Source organism: Cyprinus carpio, chromosome B18, assembly GCF_018340385.1.
Source record: "Cyprinus carpio isolate SPL01 chromosome B18, ASM1834038v1, whole genome shotgun sequence".
Lineage (NCBI taxonomy): Eukaryota > Metazoa > Chordata > Actinopteri > Cypriniformes > Cyprinidae > Cyprinus > Cyprinus carpio.
The window spans coordinates 6,143,396-6,163,313 of record NC_056614.1 but is presented as its reverse complement, the minus strand read 5'-3'; the positions used below and the strand labels follow the sequence as shown (position 1 = coordinate 6,163,313).

The following is a 19,918-nucleotide window of genomic DNA, read 5'->3' as shown; positions in this document are numbered from 1 at the left end:
AACGTACCATGACAACTTCAGAATGAATAATGTGATCTGAATCTCATGTACAATGAAGCGGTTACAGCTAGACTTGATTCATTCGTTTTTGTTACAACTGATTTTTGCTTGACGTTCTGCAGTGCCTTGGATGCAAAACTGAGATATGATCCACTGCTATCTCATGCTTTATACCAGTGGTTTCCAAACTTTTCAGGATTAGGAATATTGTGTATAAGAAAACATTAGACATTTCAATTATAAATAACTGGAACACTTAGTTGTATTCCACTAATTTGATTAAAGCAGTCTTCCAAGGGTGCTTATATTTCAGCACAAAACTGGAAGATTTTACTGTCCGCCAAACATTTGTGCTTAAATGGCTGTGCTTAAAATTCTATAAGTCAATAACCTACACCCAGTGGGCAATTAATGTTGAAAAGGCATCAAAATTGATGTAAAAAAAAAAAAAACAGGTCAAATCTGCAAATTAAACTGATGTCAAAAACTTGACATGACGTTGATTTGATGTAAACTGAATGTCAAACATATTGGCCTACATATACTGTACATTAAACCAATTTCAAATACCTCTAGAAGAAATTATCGTCAAACAAACTGAATTTAAAATGACGTTACAGCATCTTGATCAAGTCTTGACTAGTATTTGTCATCCAATTATTATCAAGGTGCCCGCTGGGCATTTTTATTCATTTTTACTTTCAAAGCATTTTATTAACAGCATAATGTGATGAATATGAATATTATAACTGAAAATGTGTAAATATATATTTTTTTTGTCCCTTTAATGTTAGCAGCACTCAAGCTGCGCAAGCAAACCCAATGATCTTGTTCTTCAGTGTTAAGCTGAAAATTTGACCAGATGGTTAATGTCACAATTTACCTGAAAACTTAAACTTAATTATTAGTCATCTAGAAATATTGCAGTAATTCGTATTCATTTTGTTCCTGTTTAATTTCTTTGTTTAAAATGTTCAAAAATCCTAACAATGTGGTTTCAGACTTCTAAACACTAATGACAGTAAAAGCAAATACATTCACAATGAAATAAACCACACACAAAGCAGAGTTTGGGTACTGCTGAATTGAGTTAAACATGACAGTGATTCTCTTCTCCATCATTTCAAGGCAGTTAGCATTGAGCTAAAATAAAAGAAAGTCTGTCTTTTACATTGAGCTAAAATAAAAGAAAGCCTGTCTTAGCTGATCTTTCTTTTTACAGTATTCAGTAATTTACAGTATACAGTAATTGCAGTATTCCACCATATAGTAGACCTAGAAAGAGCATTTCCTGCAGCCCATCACACCACCTGGTCTCAGTGTATGTGAATTTGTGTATCTAGACTTAAGCAGCATATGATGTCAATTTCAACATTTCTGCCTCAGCAAAAGCTTTGGAACCAAATTAACCAAAATTACACCTCATTATTAAGACATTAATAACACCCATGATCCATCAAATATCACTTACATGAATTCAACATACATGAAGGTTCAATGATTTATTAATGGCACAGTCCACTTGCATAGCCGTCAACGATTGGTATATATTTAAAGCCCTTGGTCTAAAGTTGATGTTGCCATGGATACCATGAAACGCTTGGGCCTTCCTGGTTGAACGATTTTCAGAAGAACACCACATAATTTTCAGGAACAAGGCCTGTTTTGCCCTCAAATGTTGCCTGGAGCCAACCCGGTTCCACTGAAGGATACACTACACAGAGGAAAATGAGAAAGTTTAGTGGGGAAGACTTGATAGGGAAACTCTATAGTATTATTACTTATACTCAGGGGCACAACAATGGATATGTGGCCTAAGACCATTTTTGAAAGTGTTTTGGAACAGATGAACATCATTGGATCAATACAGCATATGTTTGTTGATCTTGTACATGGCTTGTATATTTAGCAAAATTAAATTAGCATAATTATTCGATTTTAATTGAATGTTATTTGCTGATTTGATGTTACCAATAATGTCTTAATTTTAGAAGCATTAATATGACTGTTAGAAATTACAAATAAATAAGAAATGTTCCAGCAAATTCCAGAAAAAATATTGTTTCTAAATAATATCCATCTATTACTGACTATATATGAGCAATATCACACGAGTTGCAGTGTGATATGGCTATATATCAGCACGGCTGTGATTTGGCTGTTGGCACGAGGCCGTAGGATGGTGTGTGTGTGTGTTTGTGTTGATGATTTTAGTTACATTATTCTGTAACCAAGAGACTTTATGAGTGAGTCAGCAGTGAAGACTTTTATTTTGAAAGAGATAAGTTGTAAACAAGGAAGTTATTTGTAAGATTCAGCCAACAAATGCACTGATTAGCGCCGCCATTGGAAATCACCATTAACAGATGAAAGGATAGTGCTACAAAGATATCGCTTTCCTCAGCGAATATTCAAACTATTGTTTTATTGTGAATATGAGATTGAACTGAAGAATGAATGCTGTATCAGATGCAGGTAATCACACTAGTAATCACATAATACAGTGAGCTTTTAATACAGTGATACAATAAGCTTTTAATGAAAAAAAAACTCAATGTTTCTTTGTTAATAGTTCTAAAGTGATGTTTTTAAATTAGTAATGGAGGCTTGGGCTCAGCTGTCAAACTGTCAAACTGAGATTTTAATCCATGGTGGAAGTAGTTGCACTAGTTGTCTCTTTTTTTTTTTCCATTTACACACTTGTGCCATCAAAGTGTTGTATAAATAGAAAGAAAGAGAAAGAAAGAAAGAAAACTTAACACTTTTATATTTATTTAAATTAATAATTCAATTAATTTGTAATTGATTAATATTACATTGAATGTTGTTTGCTGAATTGATTTTACCAGTGTAATGTTATGTCATACATTAGCTTAAGCAGCAATAATGTCTTAATCTTGGAAGCGTTAATAAAACTTAATTTAAAAGTCTTTTTCATGACACAAACAACATAGCCAAAAATAAAATGGCATTGTTTCGATGGGGTCAGTTAAATTGTAGGCAAGTCAAGCAAATATCCTTATTGTTGAGCCCATAAACCCTAAGCATTAAATTTGGCATTTTCCTGTATGTTGTCCCATATGTTAAGTACTTGAATGTTACCTCAAATAATGTGGCTTATTGAGGTGTCATAATAATAATAATATAATAATAATAATAATAATAATGTTTATTTTATATAGCGCCTTTCTGCAAACTCAAGGTCGCTTTACAATATCAAAACAGATAAACATGACAGCAGACAGACAAAAAAAAAAAAAAAAATACAGATAAACATGAAATCCATGGCATGATTCAGATCATAAAGTCAGAGATCAGAGAAACAACAAAAGGAAAAGATATGTTTTAAGGTGGGTTTTGAAATCCTGTAATGAAGAAAGATCACAAATGTGTTTGGGAATAGAATTCCAGAGTGTGGGGGCAGAGATACAAAACGCTCGTCCACCAAATGATGCTAACCTGAGGTGTGGAATTAACAGTAGACCAGAATGGGAGTAATGTGAGAAGATTTTTTTTGAAAAAGTGAGAACCCTAGCTGCAGAGTTCTGGATATATTGGAGCTTTATTAATTTTGTGTTTGGTAGACCATAGAGAAAAGAATTACAGTAGTTGAGTCGAGAAGTAATGAAGGCATGAACTAATGTCTCAGCATCAATGATATTTAAGAAGGGACGTAAACAAGCGATATTACGGAGGTGAAAGAAGGCAGATTTTGTGAGTGAAGAAATGTAAGGTAGGAAGGAGAGAGAGGAGTTGATTATACCCAAGTTTTTAACGGTGGTGGAAGGTCGAACCAAGATCCCAGCAATGTTAACATAGTCAGCACAGAAAGGAGCAACATTTTTTGGTGAACCGACAAGTAGTAGATCTGTTTTATCAGTGTTGAGTTTGAGAAAGTTACTGGTCATCCAAGCACTTCTATCATTGATACAAGCTGATATGGAGTTGGTGGGAAAGGGAGAGTTGTGTTGTGAACTGATATACAGCTGGGTGTCATCTGCATAGGAGTGAAGTTGAAGCCGTGATGATGGATAATGTTACCTAAAGGGAGCATATACAGTATCTCACAAAAGTGAGTACACCCCTCACATTTCAGCAACCTTTTTAGCATATCTTCTCAAGGGACAATACTATAGAAATGAAACTTGGATATATTTTAGAGTAGTCAATGTGCTGCTTGTATAGCAGTATAGATTTACTATCTTCTGAAAAAAACTAAATGTACAGCCATTATTGTCAATATAGCTGGCGACAAAGGTGAGTACACCCTAAGTGACAACAAAGCCATATGTCCTATTCATTATGTCCATTTCTTTAAGACTGGTGTGACAGCTGCAGTTTTGAATTCAACAGCACCAGTGCTGAGAAGTTGAGAAATGAGAAATGAAATAGGCTGAAAAATAACAGGTGCAGAGTTTTTGAGTAGTAGCAGCAGGATCAAGATGTCTTAGTAGATTTTTTTTTGAGTACCTCAGAGATATAGGCAGGTGTTGGAGGGTCAAAATCAGTAAAAGTACCAAGTGCAAAATCAAAGGGCAAGTCATCTGAGTGGATAGGGGAGTACATTGTTGGAAAGAGATTAAATATGCGATTTATTTTATTTTGGAAGAAGTGTAAGAATGTCTCACAGAGGTCTACTGAGTTACTCATGACAGGTGCAGTAGGGTTGGTGAGTTTGCTGACTACAGAAAACAGTGTTTTAGGATGCATTTGTAATGAAGGCAGAATAGTAATTGGAGCGTGCAGTATTTAAAGCAGATTTATATTGCTGAATATGGTACTTGTAAGCAGTAAGATGCACTTTCAAACCAGTTTTCCTGTAAAGGCGTTCAAGGTGATGACCTGTAGTTTAAGTCATGTGATCAGACATATGATTTTGATAAGTTGACCATTTAACCTCATCTCAGACAAACACAGCATGTATAGAAGTCCTACATAAACTTGAAACACTGGAGCCATTATGTTTAAAGTGATACGTTTGGCCATTATCTTCACAAATCAATAGTAACCTAGGAGGGGTCACTAGGGGTTAGCTGATCAGAACTGCATATGCAGTTCTGATCAGCGAACTGCATATGCCGAGTTTTAATTAATGATGGATCAAGTCAGGTCAGTTTGCTCTGATACAAGTCAGATGAGTCCTCTGCACAATCTGACTTTGCTGCAGCATGGAACAAACTGCACTGAAAAAAATGTTTCATTCACAATTAAAAGATGTGAATCATTACCCTAATTTTTTTAATTGGATGAATGAAATTTGTTTTTTCAGTGCGCTAGTTTGTCTGTTCAGAGGAAAACTGGCCCCTTGACTGAGCCTGGTTTCTCCCAAGGAATTTTTCTCCATAGTGTCACCATTGGAGTTTTGGTTCCTTGCTGCTGTCACCTCTGGCTTGCTTAGTTGGGGACACTTAATTTCCAGCGATATTGTCGACTTGATTGCACCGATATTATTGTCCATTTGCATTACTGACACACTATTTTCCTATTTGATACTTGTAAAGTTGCTTTGACACAATCTGTATTGTTAAAAGCGCTATATAAATAAAGGTGACTTGACTTGATAAATGACCACCATAAAGCTACAAAAAGACAATAAATTTTAATCAATTATCATAAAAGTGACAATCAGGCTATACACTCTAACTTATTTTTTATCAGTATGTCTGTTCCCTGGGAATTTAAACCACAACCCTAACCACCTCAAAATCAATTCACAACCATAAACACAAAGCAGAACAAATTACTCACCCTGTAATGACACATTTCAACATACTCCGAACTATCAAAGCATCTGTTTAGACTGTAAAGCATTAGGCAGATGAGATTGGAAAATAAAGAGGTTTTAAATCGTTTTTATAAGCAGTGCTCTCAAAAGTCAACATAGTGAGAAGGTTGATGGGTAAGAGGAGGTTTATGTTGTGCCAAGTGTTTGCTGAGCTTTAGAGAGGGGAAGACGCTGCCTTCACCAGGTTACTGTGACCTGTTTCAATGCCCTGGTGCCCAGCCAAGTTTGTTCATTGCGGAAAATACATCCAGCTATAAAATCCCAGTCCTGACATGTACGAAGAACAACAACAGATGGTCGTTCCACAGAGCAGACACAGGAATGTATTATTTTCTATCAATATTAATGCCCTGGTATGCAGCAATTTGCATCAGTCCAGTCATAGTTTATTCTCTTTTTGAGATTTGTAACCGTCACAAAAGATACATATTTTAACTTCCCTCAAAACACATTCCCAAAACAGCAATACGCAGATTTGGTATCAGATTCATGGCCACAATTCCTCCATGTTTCTTAGTATATATGGCAGCCACAGTTCATTCAAAGGTCACTCATAGATAGATAGATGATAGATAGATAGGTAGATAGAATAACAGACTGATATATAGTGGGGAAGTCGTGGCCTAGTGGTTAGAGAGTTTAACTCCTAACCCTAAGGTTGTGGGTTCGGGCCGGCAATACCACGAATGAGGTGCCCTTGGTGTGTGTGTGTTCACTGCTATGTGTGTGCACTTTGGATGGGTAAAATGCAGACCCACTGCTCCGGGTGTGTGTTCACGGTGTGTGTGTGTTCACTGCTGTGTGTGTGCACTTTGGATGGGTAAAATGCAGAGCACGAATTCTGAGTATGGGTCACCATACTTGGCTGTATGTCACTTCACTTCACTTCACTAGATAGATAGATAAATAGATGGACAGATATATCAAGCACTTTTCAAGGTGCATCTTCAAGCTTTTCCAGCACTTTAAACTGTGGTAAATTACATGTTTACACACACACACACACACACACACACACACACACACACACACACACACGAGTTTTTCACTTAAAATTAGATGTTATTGTGCTATTAAAAATCAGTGGTCTGGATTGCGTATAGCATTGCATAATATAAATAGCCAACACACAGTGTATAAATTATAAAATCAAAAAGAAAGAAAGAATGAATTATTTTAATTTTAATTTTTAATTTTTAAATACAATAAGGCTTTTTAAGACCTGCACAAATAAAATAAATATTGTATGAGAGGGGTAGGACAATGTCTATGGTAACACATTAAATACGGGTTTTCACAAATAAAAAGAGTTTCATAAAGTGACAAACCTCACATTTCAGTCTTTAATATATATATATATATATATATATATATTTATATATATATATATATATATATATATATATATATATATATTTTTTTTTTTTTTAAATAAAGAAAAGGGATGAGTCAAAAGTATAAAGAATTATTTTGTTTCTCAGCAGCTCGGGTGGTAGAGGATGAATTTGCATTTTCAATAAGCCTGTCTGCTGTTTTTGTTCAGAACAAAAAGCTAATGTGCCTTCAGAACTCTAAAAAATTTCTACAGTAAGATGTTTGTGTGATTTAAATTAAAATAATTCTTTACACTTTTGACTCATCCCCTTTCTTTATTTCTTAAAAATAGCTTAAAGGCTAAAATATGAGTTTCTGTCAGCCACTAGGTGGCGCTTTTGGAACTGCAGATACAGTGGTTTCCCCGGTAACAGCTGTACACAAAGCAGCACTGTGCTCACAATCGCTACTTTATCAGACACGTGAGAAAGGCTGTCTGAAGGCAGTTGGTTCACTTCAGAGATGCATTAATATGAAAACACCCCCGTTGCGTTTTGACTTTGAAATGTTTATTTTATTATCTCACTTTAATCGCGACAGTCTGAACATACTTGGTTTAACTGAGCATGAGCATTTCTGCTTACCTTTTACACGGATTGAAAGCGCAGACTCTTCCATGAAAAAAGCAGACTTTACAGGGGACTTTAATTAATTTGTATTTGTCGTTTTCAAGCTAACGCTCACTGAAGCGACAACATGTTTTTTCTCCCGCTCTGCTCCATCAGAGGGCATGTTTCAATAGATCACACTGCAGCCACACGTCACAGACTCGTTTACGTTTTATGCAAAAGGCATTTTGTCTAAACAGTGAACTAATATTATTCAGTAATAAAACAAATAATTAGAAAACCAATGCAATTGCAATTTCAAGCAGTTTCAAGCACTTTATCCAAAATCCAAGCACTTTTCAAACCTCAAAAACACTATAAAATTCAAGCATTTTCAAGGATTTCAAGCACCCGTATGAACCCTGTAGATAGACAGAATAGCAGACCGATAGATAGATACATAGATAGACTCACCGTTAGAGAAGTGGGCCCCCTTTGGGAAGCTCAGCTCATGGCTGTGCTCTGCTTCACATGAATATATGGCTTTGGCATCTCTGTGGATTAAAATCAGAAATGATTTATGGATGTGCTCATAGACTGTTTTAAAAGAGATATTTGTTGGTTTTATTTTTTATGACGTCATCCATAAAATCCAAATGAAACAGTTATTACATCTGATGGGTTCTCAAAAAGCACATGTCCATTGTTACCTTCCCAAGGGAGGAGGTTTTACAGCTGATGGGTTCTCAAAAAGCTGCGCTCTGGCAGCCACCCTGAAACATACAACCATGCCAAATGTTAGGATGATTGTCAATTTCAAGATCTGACGTCACAAGAATTAGACTGAATAAACAAACATTTTTTCAGCTAAAGCAGGTAGCAACAATTTGAAAATCACATTTGCTGTGAGCTGATAAATTACTGGTAAATTTACAGTAAAAATATATAATATGCATAGTATACAGATGTGAGATCACCTCTGTAGCAGTGATTCATGTACACTTTATAACTATTAAAGTAACATACAAATTTACAAGCCAAACATTTTTCAAATCAACATGTTGCTAACACTTGTCGCTGTACATCTTATATAAGCAAATAAAAGGGTTTTTGAATCGATTCCTCTTAAGTGAGCTGTGATGTTTCTTTTCTTCTCTGTAATGACAAGTAAAATTATATATCCTTCCCTGGAGAGAGTGTTTAAAAACTAGTGCTAGGTCACATCAACCCTTTCAGCGGTGTAATTAAAACTTGTACCAACAAAGAACAACTGCCATCAATCTCCATTCAGCAGCTTCCTCTCCAAGCCAGGAACTGCACTACAAAATACTGCACTGTAAAATAATGCATGATGTTTCCTCACTTTGCACACTGAATAATGTTTTTACAATTCCTCATGATGTAGTGTTTTTCTGAAACCTGACAGACACATAAAAGCTGACAATAATTTGAATGTACATCTTACATGATCGATTCTATTATTTCTGAACAATAAATCAGTTGCACTGAGATTGAAATAAAATAAAATATACTTATTACATATATATATATATATATATGTGTGTGTATGTATATATATTTATTCATATGTATATGTATTTTTTTCAAACTTTTGCCTGCCAAATCAATTTCCTCAAAAGTTTATTCCTCAAAATTGTTCCATTTGTTAACCTTGGTTAACTAAAAATGCAAAACACAATATTATTTTTTTATTCAGTGGCAGAAATTGGCTTCCATAATATATATATATATTACATGCAGTACGTTTAACAATAATGCAAAATAATAGATTTTTAAAAACTTGACGTTTAGAAATGTTTTTTTTTCTTCATCATTTTCATCCTCAAATGTTGACTGGGATCTGTCATTGAACCATGAACTTTTGATTGGCTCACAGGTTAGACAAGGTCCCCAAACATAACAAGTTTTTCTAACATCTAACAAAACTGGATGACTTCTTATCTGATAATGAATACTAGAGGAACAGACAGAGCTGGGTTTTCATCAAATGTCAGCTTTAGCATCAGTGGGTTGGATACTGATAGAGTTTCACTTACACTGATCCTGGTCTCTGATAGCCGTTGGTAGAGCTGTTGTTGTCCAGCTTTCGGCGCAGGATCATTTTAGGTGGCAGATCATGGTAGGCTGTGGATCTGATGCCGTCTTTATGCACCTCACATGCTAGATTCTGTACAGACCCCACACAGCTCTTACGACCTCCAGAGAGCCCAAAACACAAAAGAACAAAATAAGTAAATTGGTTTCTTTTGATGAAGATTTGTGTTGAGGTTTTAAACCAACATTAAAAAATAAAATAGGGCATACACTACTGGTCAAAATGTGGAATATATGTGACCATGGACCACAAAAGCAGCCATAAGGGTCAATATTAAAGCTGAATATATAAGCATTCCATTAATATATGGTTTGTTAGGATAGGACAATTTTTGGTTGAGATACAACTATTTGTAAATCTGTAATCTGAGGGTGCAAAAAAAAAAAAAAATTATATATATATAAAAAAAATGAGAAAATGGCCTTTAAAGTTGTCCAAGTTAAGGCCTTAGCAAGGCATATTACTAATCAAAAAATAAGTTTTTATATATTGACATTAGGAAATTTACAAAATATCTTCATGGAACATGATCTTTACTTAATATCCTAATGATTTTTGTCATAAAAGAAAAATATATTGTAGGCTATTGCTATAAATACACCCGTGAAACTTAAGTTTACTTAAGGTTTTGTAATCCAGGGTCACACATTAATATATATATACACTTCAATGGAAGTGTCTCATGCTCAGCATGGCTGCATTTATTTGATCATAAAATACATTATAAAAATAATACTGCAAAATGTTTTTACTTTTAAACATAAAAGTAAAAAACAACTTAAACTTGAAACTTTTGACCAGTAATGCATGTTACTGGCCCCTACCTTCTGTGATGTGTAAAGATGGGGCACTCAAGCGGTTAAGCTGCACTGAGTTGATTCCTACTTCAGAGTGAGGAGCCTTTGTGGGTGCTGGTGAAGATCTGGCAGCTGCTGAGCCTGAGTTCTTCCTACAGGACTCGTCCCAATCCACACGGCCCATGTCCTCTCTGGAGCTGGAGTCTGGACTGCTGGTGCAGGTGGGGCCCTGCGGCTCGCTGGAGGACAGGGAGGAAGGGGTATGTCGCAGGCCGGGGAAGGGGGGCTTGTCTTTGGCCTGTGGAGAGGAGCAGGTTTTGGAGGAGCTGTTCTGCTCTGAGGAGTGGGACCATACTGACTACATGATTCCTACCTGAACTACTGCTGAACGTGTCACCTGCAGGGGTAGTACAAACATGTGCTGTGAAGACACATAACACCTGAAAACTGTCTTCAATTCATTACATTTCCTAATACAGTCACATCTTGTGAAAATGTCACAATGTCCCGGTCACATTGCACCTCAAAATGAAAAGAAAATAAATATCCAAGCCTATTAATGAAGCCTGTTTTTTGTATTGTGAATTTATTTTTATTTTTTTTTGGCAATAAGGCAAATTTTTTCCAAAAGTTATCATTACTATAATGTATTCTGGTGTTTTACTTTTTGTAAAAGTTGGCTAATGGCTGACTGTCGGCTTGGTGTGTCCCGGCCTTTATACAGTAAAATGTGAATGTTTAAAATTGTGTGCATAACACTCCCACACCCTGTTACATAGTACACAAAAACACATTACATTAATTATGTTAAATTTACTGGTTTCTATCATAAATATTAAACCCAGAGGATGTACTCTCAGCAGTGAATGTGAAATGTGAGGATGACTGGTCGTGTGAGACTCACTGTCCGCGTCTGCCAGGCACATTGAGGGTGTGTAGAGGCTCTTGGGTTTGCGTGGTCCAGATGAGAGACAGATGGCTCTGCTCCTGCGAGACTCTGGACGAGACTGAGGCTGCGGCAGGGGAACATTAGGGTCCAGCGCCTGATGAAATATCTGTGCAGACAAAAAGAAAATAATAAAACTAATAATACATTTATACAGCATGGATGCATTAAATTGATTAAATTGACAGTAAAGACTTTTACATTGTTACAAAAGTTTTCTATTTCAAATAAATGCTGCCCTTTTGAATCCCAAAACTTCTGAACATTAGTCAATATAGACATATATGGATACAGTATGAATGCATTATTTCTAACAGGGGTATGTTGTGTATTATCTTTGCTTTCACTTGCCTTCTCAAAATTTTCAATGAGAATTTCTACCACAATGTTTTGGAATTTGATGTTCATCATGGCGGCGACGGTTTCCTCCTGTGAGCGCATAAGCGTAGGGCCAAAGATCACTCCCAGATTGGACACCGTCATCATGTTATTCTCACTGTGAGTGGACACACTGCAGGGACACATGTCAGTCAAATTCTCGAACCAATATCACACTTCAAATAATACTTAATTACCCCACAAAACTACCTGATACCAAGGTAAACTTACTTGCAGGACCAGACCAGTCTATTGGTGCTTAATGCAATCTACTGCTATTTAGTGGGCATTTAAATTTAGATGGTGAAGAACACTGATCAAGTATGCCTCGATCATGGTTAAGCTAGTTCAAGTCTTGCGAAGATGCCAGCACCCAAAACACAACATATTCTGGTAACCAACAATCTTACTGTATGTACAACTTTTCACTCTAAATAAATCTACAACATATTACTTGAGACTGAGAAGAAAGTGAGCTAAGGGAGAGAAAAGTTGTCATTTTTGAGTAAAGTTTTCCTTTCAACAGTAAAAAAATTGAATATAAATATTCATGTTCAGTCATACTTGAGTAGATGTTTGATTAATATCTCCAGCATCTCTTTGTTTTTGTCAGGTAGTTTATGCACCAGCGCATGAACTGCACACACTCTGTAGTTCTGATCATCAGATTCTGAAAGAAAACAGACCAAATATATCAACACACCAAACAGGGGCACCTGAATGAATGAACTCACACAGAAAACAAATAAAAAAGCTTTTAATGCACACAAAAATAATGCTTTTAACCCTGAAAATGAAAAAAAAAAAAAAAACCTAGAATGGTCAAAAATCATGTTCTAAAATAATGCTCATGGCCACAAAACAACTTAAAAACAATGCGGGTGGTGGAGACAAACAGTTTCAGTGCGAATGGCCACTTATTCACATGACTTAGCGCAACAGTAGCTGAATTTTTTAAAGTTAAAGGGATACTCCATCCCAAAATGAAAATTTAGTCATTAATCACTTACCCCCATGTCGTTTCAAACCCGTAAAAGCTTAGTTCGTCTTCGGAACACAATTCAAGATATTTTGGATGAAAACCGGGAGGCCTGTGACTGTCCCATAGACTGCCAAATAAATAACAGTGTCAAGGTCCAGAAAAAGTATGAAAAGCATCGTCAGAATACCCCATCTGCCATCAGTGGTTCAACTGTAACACTATGAAGCAACGAGCAATACTTTTTGTACACAAAGAAAACAACAATAACGACTATTCAACAATTCCTCTTCTCTGTGTCTCTCAAAATCAGCGTAGCGCCATTTTGGCAATTCTGAGCGGTACGCAGATGGCACAGATGACAGTCTCAAGCCTACCAGTTTTCATCCAAAATATCTTAAAAATTTTTCTGAAGACGAACGAAGGTTTTATGGGTTTGGAACGACATGGGGGTAAGTGATTAATGTCTACATTTTTATTTTGGGATGGAGTAACCCTTTAACTTTCAAAATGTTTTTCCAGATATAATTCCCAGATATGGGTGTCTTGTTATAAAATATTTTTAATACGACTATTTTTAATACGACTAAATTGGTTTTTAACATGACCACAATATATTGAAAACATTGTAAGTTACTAATTATTCAATTAATTAGCACTCCCGAATATCAGTGAAGCTAGAGGGGTTTCCAGGGTCATTTGATTGATTTCTTTGTTTTATCATACTGAAAAGAGCATTTATTTTAGCCTTGAACTCAATGATGCAGCACGTCTGGTGTGCCACATGGCTTTACATCTCGTCCGGTGTTCCTTCCAGCCTTTGCTAACTCTCACTTACACATCAAATTCTGTTAATTCTATTAAGAATTTCACACAATAAATACAGTTTTGGAGCTCTTTAGTGGCGTTACAGTTCACGTGCACTCCTGCTTTACCTCAGTTCAAACGAAGCAGGAGTGCATTCTTCTGTAATTAGCATGAAATAAACATGAATGAACATCCGAGGGCATGTTATACTAGCTACACTACAACTTACTGAATGCTTAGTGTTTCATGTAATCACTTTATGAGTGTTTCAGCCGCGGAAATACAGCAGCTTGAAATCTTTGTCACATAACCTCAGAAAATCCATTGTGAGAAAAATAGGGAGAGGAGAATTTTGCAAAAATTACATTTATTATATTTCTACTCACATAACTAAAGTTAATATAACAATATTATAAAATGGTCTAATATGAACTTGTATACAAATCAATTGTTACTTTTAACCTTAACAATAGGGTTCCCTGTATAGTTTAGTTTAGCGAAATGGAGAAAAAATAACATGCACTTAATCGCAAGATCGTTAATTATTTCTGATTAGCTCTCACAACAGGCTTAACTCAAAAGTAAGTTGAAGTATTAAACGTTAGATTTTTCGCTACAACCGCTGGTTGTATAAGTAAATGCTAGATCTTTTGCTCTATTATGGTAGGAATGTGGCTCACTGGTAGAGCATTGCGTTAGAAGCGCAAAAAAGAGCAGAATGTGCTTTGTTTTAAAACAATTAATATAAAAAAATTATGAGCACAAAAACAATGTAAATACCCATAAAAATAAAAACAAAGATAAATAACAAAACACAAATTTAATGGTGCAGGGACATTTTTGTCCAATTTGGTGGCATTTTCGGTGCAGGGACATTTTTGTCCAATTTGGTGGCATTTTCCAGACTTGCCCAGCCTGCACACTCTCCATCTACGTTATTCAGAGAGCAAACAAATGCCAATCAACCGTTTTGCGATTGCCCTCAGTTTGCAAAAAGGGAAATGACTCAAAAGAATGATTAAATCACAAACGATTGTTCATTCGACAGAAATACAGGACACAAATAATAACTGCTGAAATATTTGCAGGGAAAATGTGAAAATGTTTCTAAGGCCAGACAGAGTGCTCATGGTACACACAGTGCATACAGCCGTCAACCATCAGACAAAAAAAACGAACATACAGTACAGACCAAAAGTTTGGAAACATTACTATTTTTAATGTTTTTGAAAGAAGTCTCTTCTGCTCATCAAGCCTGCATTTATTTGATCAAAAATACAAAAAAAAAAAATTTATATTGTGATATATTATTACAATTTAAAAAAAATTGTTTTTAAAATTTATTATACTTTTAAATTATCATTTATTTCTGTGATGCAAAGCTGAATTTTTAGGATCATTATCACATGATCCTTTAGAAATCATTCTAATATGATGATTCATTATCAAAGTTGGAAACAGTTCTGCTGCTTAATATTTTATCAGAACATGTGATACTTTTTTAGGATACTTTGATGAATAAAAAGTAAAAAAAAAAGAAAGAAAAAAAAAAAAGCTATGTTTTTAAAATATAGATATTTTGTAATAACAATATACACTACTGGTCAGTAATTTAGGGTCAGTAATGTTTTTTTCTTTCTTTTTTTTTTAAATAAAATAAATACTTTTATTCAGCAAGGATGTGTTTAAATTGATAAAAAGTGATAGTAAAGAAAATATATTATTAGAATTTTTTATTTTTATTTTGAATAAATGCAGTTCTTTTAACCTTTTATTCATCAAATATATTAGACAGCAGAACTGTTTCCAACACTCATAATAAATCAGAATATTAGAATGATTTCTAAATGATCATGTGATAGACTGGATGTTACATGTGACACTGAAGGCTGGAGTAATGATGCTGAAAATTCAGCTTTGCATCACAGGAATATATATATATATATATATATTTTTTTAAAGTATATTCAAATAGAAAACTATTATTTTAAGTTGTAATAATATTTCACAATATTACTGTTTTTTCTGTATTTTTGATCAAATAAATGCAGGCTTGATGAGCAGAAGAAATTTCTTTCAAAAACATTAAAAATAGTAATGTTTCCAAACCAATTCAAAATACATTAAATATATACATAAATACTCTTTCAGTGTGTTAATGTTTAACATGCAATTCAAAAGCTTTGCAACTTACTGACAGCCAAGAGGAAGTCTGAGTGGAGCTTGTATGTCATGAGAGGCTCAGAAAGACACCTGGTGGACAGAGGCGAGAGTTACATCTTGTTAGCTCTTCTCTCAGAAAAGCTTTTGGTTATTTTCAACTCTCTCAAATTGAGAAAGGTACATTCTATTTCAGTGTAATTTCCCTGAATGTACAGTTCTCACCAGCGTTTTGAAACTCCATTAGAAGTAATAACATCAGCCTGCAGAAAAACCTGAGGAAAACACTAACCTGAGGTAATTCTTGAGGCCACTGGTGATGGTCTTATTGTCCCAGGTATCTGAGTCAAGATCCATATCTGATGCTGCTTTGGGTGCTGTAAGAGACAACCAGGAACATGTACAACATTATTTGCGTGCAAATTCTGGGGAGATATTTAAAGGTGTCTGACCCATGGTTACCCAACTGCTAATCAAAAATAAAAGCAATGTATAATGTCTTGTAGAGTGAAGTAACTTACAGAAGACTGTGGTCATGAGTTTCTGAACTTTTGAGTTTATTCCACCGACCCTGTACAAACCCATAGTGCTGAGCCCTGTTGAGAGGAGAACATATACAGTACATACAAATAAAAAAAGAATGTTTTAGCCACAATAAATATCCTATACATGAGATAAGAGGCAATCAGTTCTCCAGGAACACACAACTCACCTCTCAACTCCACCAGCTGTATACACTTCCTCACAAAATTAAAGCCAGCTTCATTTAAATATGCTGCAAAAGACGGGTGAAAAGAAACATGTTTAACAGATGGATTTAGCTCGTGTCACACTCTGGGGGATACGGCTTACTCCGGATGTAATAAATGTAATGCTATCAACCTTGTAAAAGGAAAAGAGAGAGCAGAGACACACAAAGGGTGTAGTGAATAAGGGAAACAGAACACATTATCTGAACAAGTGTTTGTTAAACACAGTTAATCTGATGACAGCATGTGAACATTAAAAACATGAAGCTCACTCTGACTGAAACAAAAACAAATAGGCAAGACATAATATAAAATCAATCGAAATTAATTAATAACACTGTGGCTATGCTTAAAGACTTAAATACTTACTCTCCTCTTTCTTGCTCAGAATAGCAGGAAGGTTGTAGATCTGAAAGAGAAAAAAAAAATTATATTATGTGAATCAAGAATTACTTGTTGAGCAATGATATTTCAGATAAATGGCGTATCGATTTTTACATGTTCTGACAAAAATACTTGAGCTTGAGGATCTTCTGAAGCTTGAAGCAAATGATGACAACTATGTCAAGATTGTATTAAATCAGGCAAAAATTAGCTTCAGGACTCACCGGCTCTTTGCCATCCATAGCTTCCAGCCAGAGTCTCCTGTTGGACTCAGACAGCGCTTGTAGAGTGATAATGCCATGCCTGAAGACAATGCAGCACTTAAAAGTCTGACATGCTCAGGAAATATCTTACTTATCTACCTAATATAGTTCCTGAATAGAAGCTTTGCTTGTATATGTTTAGAGAAACTGAGGCATTTAAAGGATTTAGACCCAAATTAAATGTTGCCACATCATATACAATTTACCCCAAAATAAAAATTGGGCCATTATTAACTCATCCTGATGTCATTCCAAATCTGTATGAATTTCTTTCCTCTGTGGAATGTAAAAGAAGATATTTTGAAGAATGTTGGTTACCAAACGTTGGTTGAGTGGCAAGAGTTCCCTCAAAAAAGTTGATGCCACCCCCAAAAAGATGACGCCATTACAAACCTGTATGACTTTCTTCCTTAAATGAAACAAAAAGAAGGTTGAGTAGCAATTGTTCACCCCCCAAAAAGATGACGCCATTCCAAACCTGTATGACTTTCTTCCTTAAATGAAACACAAAGAATGAAACTGCTCTTTTCCATAGAATGTAGTACACAGACAACGCATAATCTATTTTTTTAGTCTTATTGATTTGGAATATATCATATATGAGCATACTTTGCATACTTTTGTCTCATTTTTAGAGCTTGACAGCTCCTGTCAATTGTATGCTGTTGTTGTATGGAAAAGAGCAGCATGAACATTCCTCAAAACATCTCCTTTCGTGTTCCATGGAAAAAAAAGAAAGCCATATGAGTTTGAAATGACATAATGCATTTGAGGCTAATCATTTCTTTAAATGTTTGACCTAAAATCAAAAGTGGTATCTTAAAAACCTTTCAATTTCCCAAGCTCAGCAACACTACACACTTGTGGGAAAAATTATACATGGAAGTATAATTCTTCTACTTCTAAAACTACTTCATTTACATAAACATCAATTTAACTATATTCTGTACTTGCACTCATTTAGAATCACAAGGACCAATTTATCCACCCATAAATATTACCCATGGATCTTCACACATGATTTGACAGCATTTGGGGTAACCGGAACTGTAAGGTGAACATTAGAGCGAGCTCATAGCCATTAACACGCTCCTCGCTGCATATACAGCCATGCCTGTGCAACAGCTGTCACTAATATCTATGCATGGCTAAACGAGCTATACACTCACTTATGCTTGGATTATTAACCCGCTTGTTAGGGCAAGCACGCTGCAGAGCAGTTTAAAGTAATAGCATTTATAATGTTAAAATTTAAAATTAAATCATAAGGTGTAAAATTAAAATAAATAATCTTACAATGAAAACAATCAAAATTAGTGACTGATCCAAACTATCTGTTTATAATGAACCTTCTAGTTCCAGTGAACAAATAAAAAATAAAATTCTAAAATATAATAACCTATTAATGACTGATTATAAAAATAAACAATCGAAATATATATAATAATATAAAGGAATTATACATACAAAATAAAGTAAATGTTTTAGGTCAAAGGGGTTCGGCTGACAAAATAAATAAATACAAATAATAAAAAATAATAATAGTGCTTTCTCTGTGAAGGAAACATGCAATTCTGCCTAATATTACGATAAAAAAAAAGGCCTTTTGGATAGGCAGCTCACTATATTTTTCTATTATTGAATGTTTCCTCTCCATATCCATCTGTAGCCTGGTGAAAATATTATTGAATGTTTCCTCTCCATATCCATCTGTAGCCTGGTGTAGCCATAGCTAATGTTGATTTGATGTTGTGATGTTTGTTCCTTGATATCAAGTGATAATGTGATTTCCAGATCAAAAATCACTCAGCCAGTTAAATCAAATCAAACTGTTATCCCACCAATTACAGGTGCAGGCAATGTGTTGGATTTTCAACATGCAATCCTTTAAAACCATTGGAGTGAGAAATGAGCTTTGATCAGCGTGGGATTTCGAATGCATGAGATCACAAGCAGCACACATGCGCTACAACATGCTTCTGGGCTGGTCACATACCGGGCTTTACAGAAAAATTGCAGTGGTCTGAAAAGAGATCCACGATAGATGGTATTTCTAGATTGAAATAAACACAGAGAAGGGACAAGGGAAATGGGCACATACAGCACAAGGTAAACTGTCAGAAAAACAACAGTGCAACCTTACACTAGGTGGCAAAGTTCATGAACACACAGGAAGTTACATTTGCTACACACAGATCTGATGGACTGAGTGTTAGTAAGTGCACGTTCTAATATGCGTGCACAAATGCTTACATACATATTTGCCACCTAATATCGTAAGACCGAGCCATGAAGGCAGATGTAAGTAAAAAATTAGAAGATTATACAGTTTAAAGTATACAGAATACAGATAATATAATGTGAAATAAAAGACACAAGAAGCATGCAGAAAACAAGAATTCAGGCCACTCTTAAAACAAGAAGGAAAAATTCATATTTGAGAAACAGAAGCTATAGCACATGTTAAAAAGAACTAGGAATTCATCCAAAAATGAAAATTTGGTATTCATTTACTCTCCCTCAAGTAGTTAAAAACCTGTGTGACTTGTAAAACAAAAAAGATGATATTATGAAGAATGTTCATCCAGTTCTTTTCCATACAAAGAACATATAAAATAAATGTTAAAATAAA

General features: G+C 35.1%; 1 protein-coding gene across 1 annotated transcript in view; it reads right to left on the bottom strand.

The window, feature by feature from the left end:
* Window positions 1-1,493: 1,493 nt before the first annotated feature.
* Window positions 1,494-19,918, bottom strand: part of LOC109109126 (rho GTPase-activating protein 42) — a 57,548-nt gene continuing 39,123 nt past the window's right edge. Inside the window, 15 exon segments of the mRNA XM_042743378.1 lie at window positions 1,494-1,714; window positions 8,182-8,261; window positions 8,418-8,480; window positions 9,765-9,924; window positions 10,648-10,997; window positions 10,999-11,017; window positions 11,525-11,675; window positions 11,918-12,077; window positions 12,509-12,614; window positions 15,925-15,983; window positions 16,183-16,267; window positions 16,412-16,486; window positions 16,603-16,665; window positions 17,009-17,048; window positions 17,248-17,326. Of these exon segments, the coding sequence (XP_042599312.1) occupies window positions 1,626-1,714; window positions 8,182-8,261; window positions 8,418-8,480; window positions 9,765-9,924; window positions 10,648-10,997; window positions 10,999-11,017; window positions 11,525-11,675; window positions 11,918-12,077; window positions 12,509-12,614; window positions 15,925-15,983; window positions 16,183-16,267; window positions 16,412-16,486; window positions 16,603-16,665; window positions 17,009-17,048; window positions 17,248-17,326 (1,579 nt within the window). The 3' untranslated portion in view covers window positions 1,494-1,625.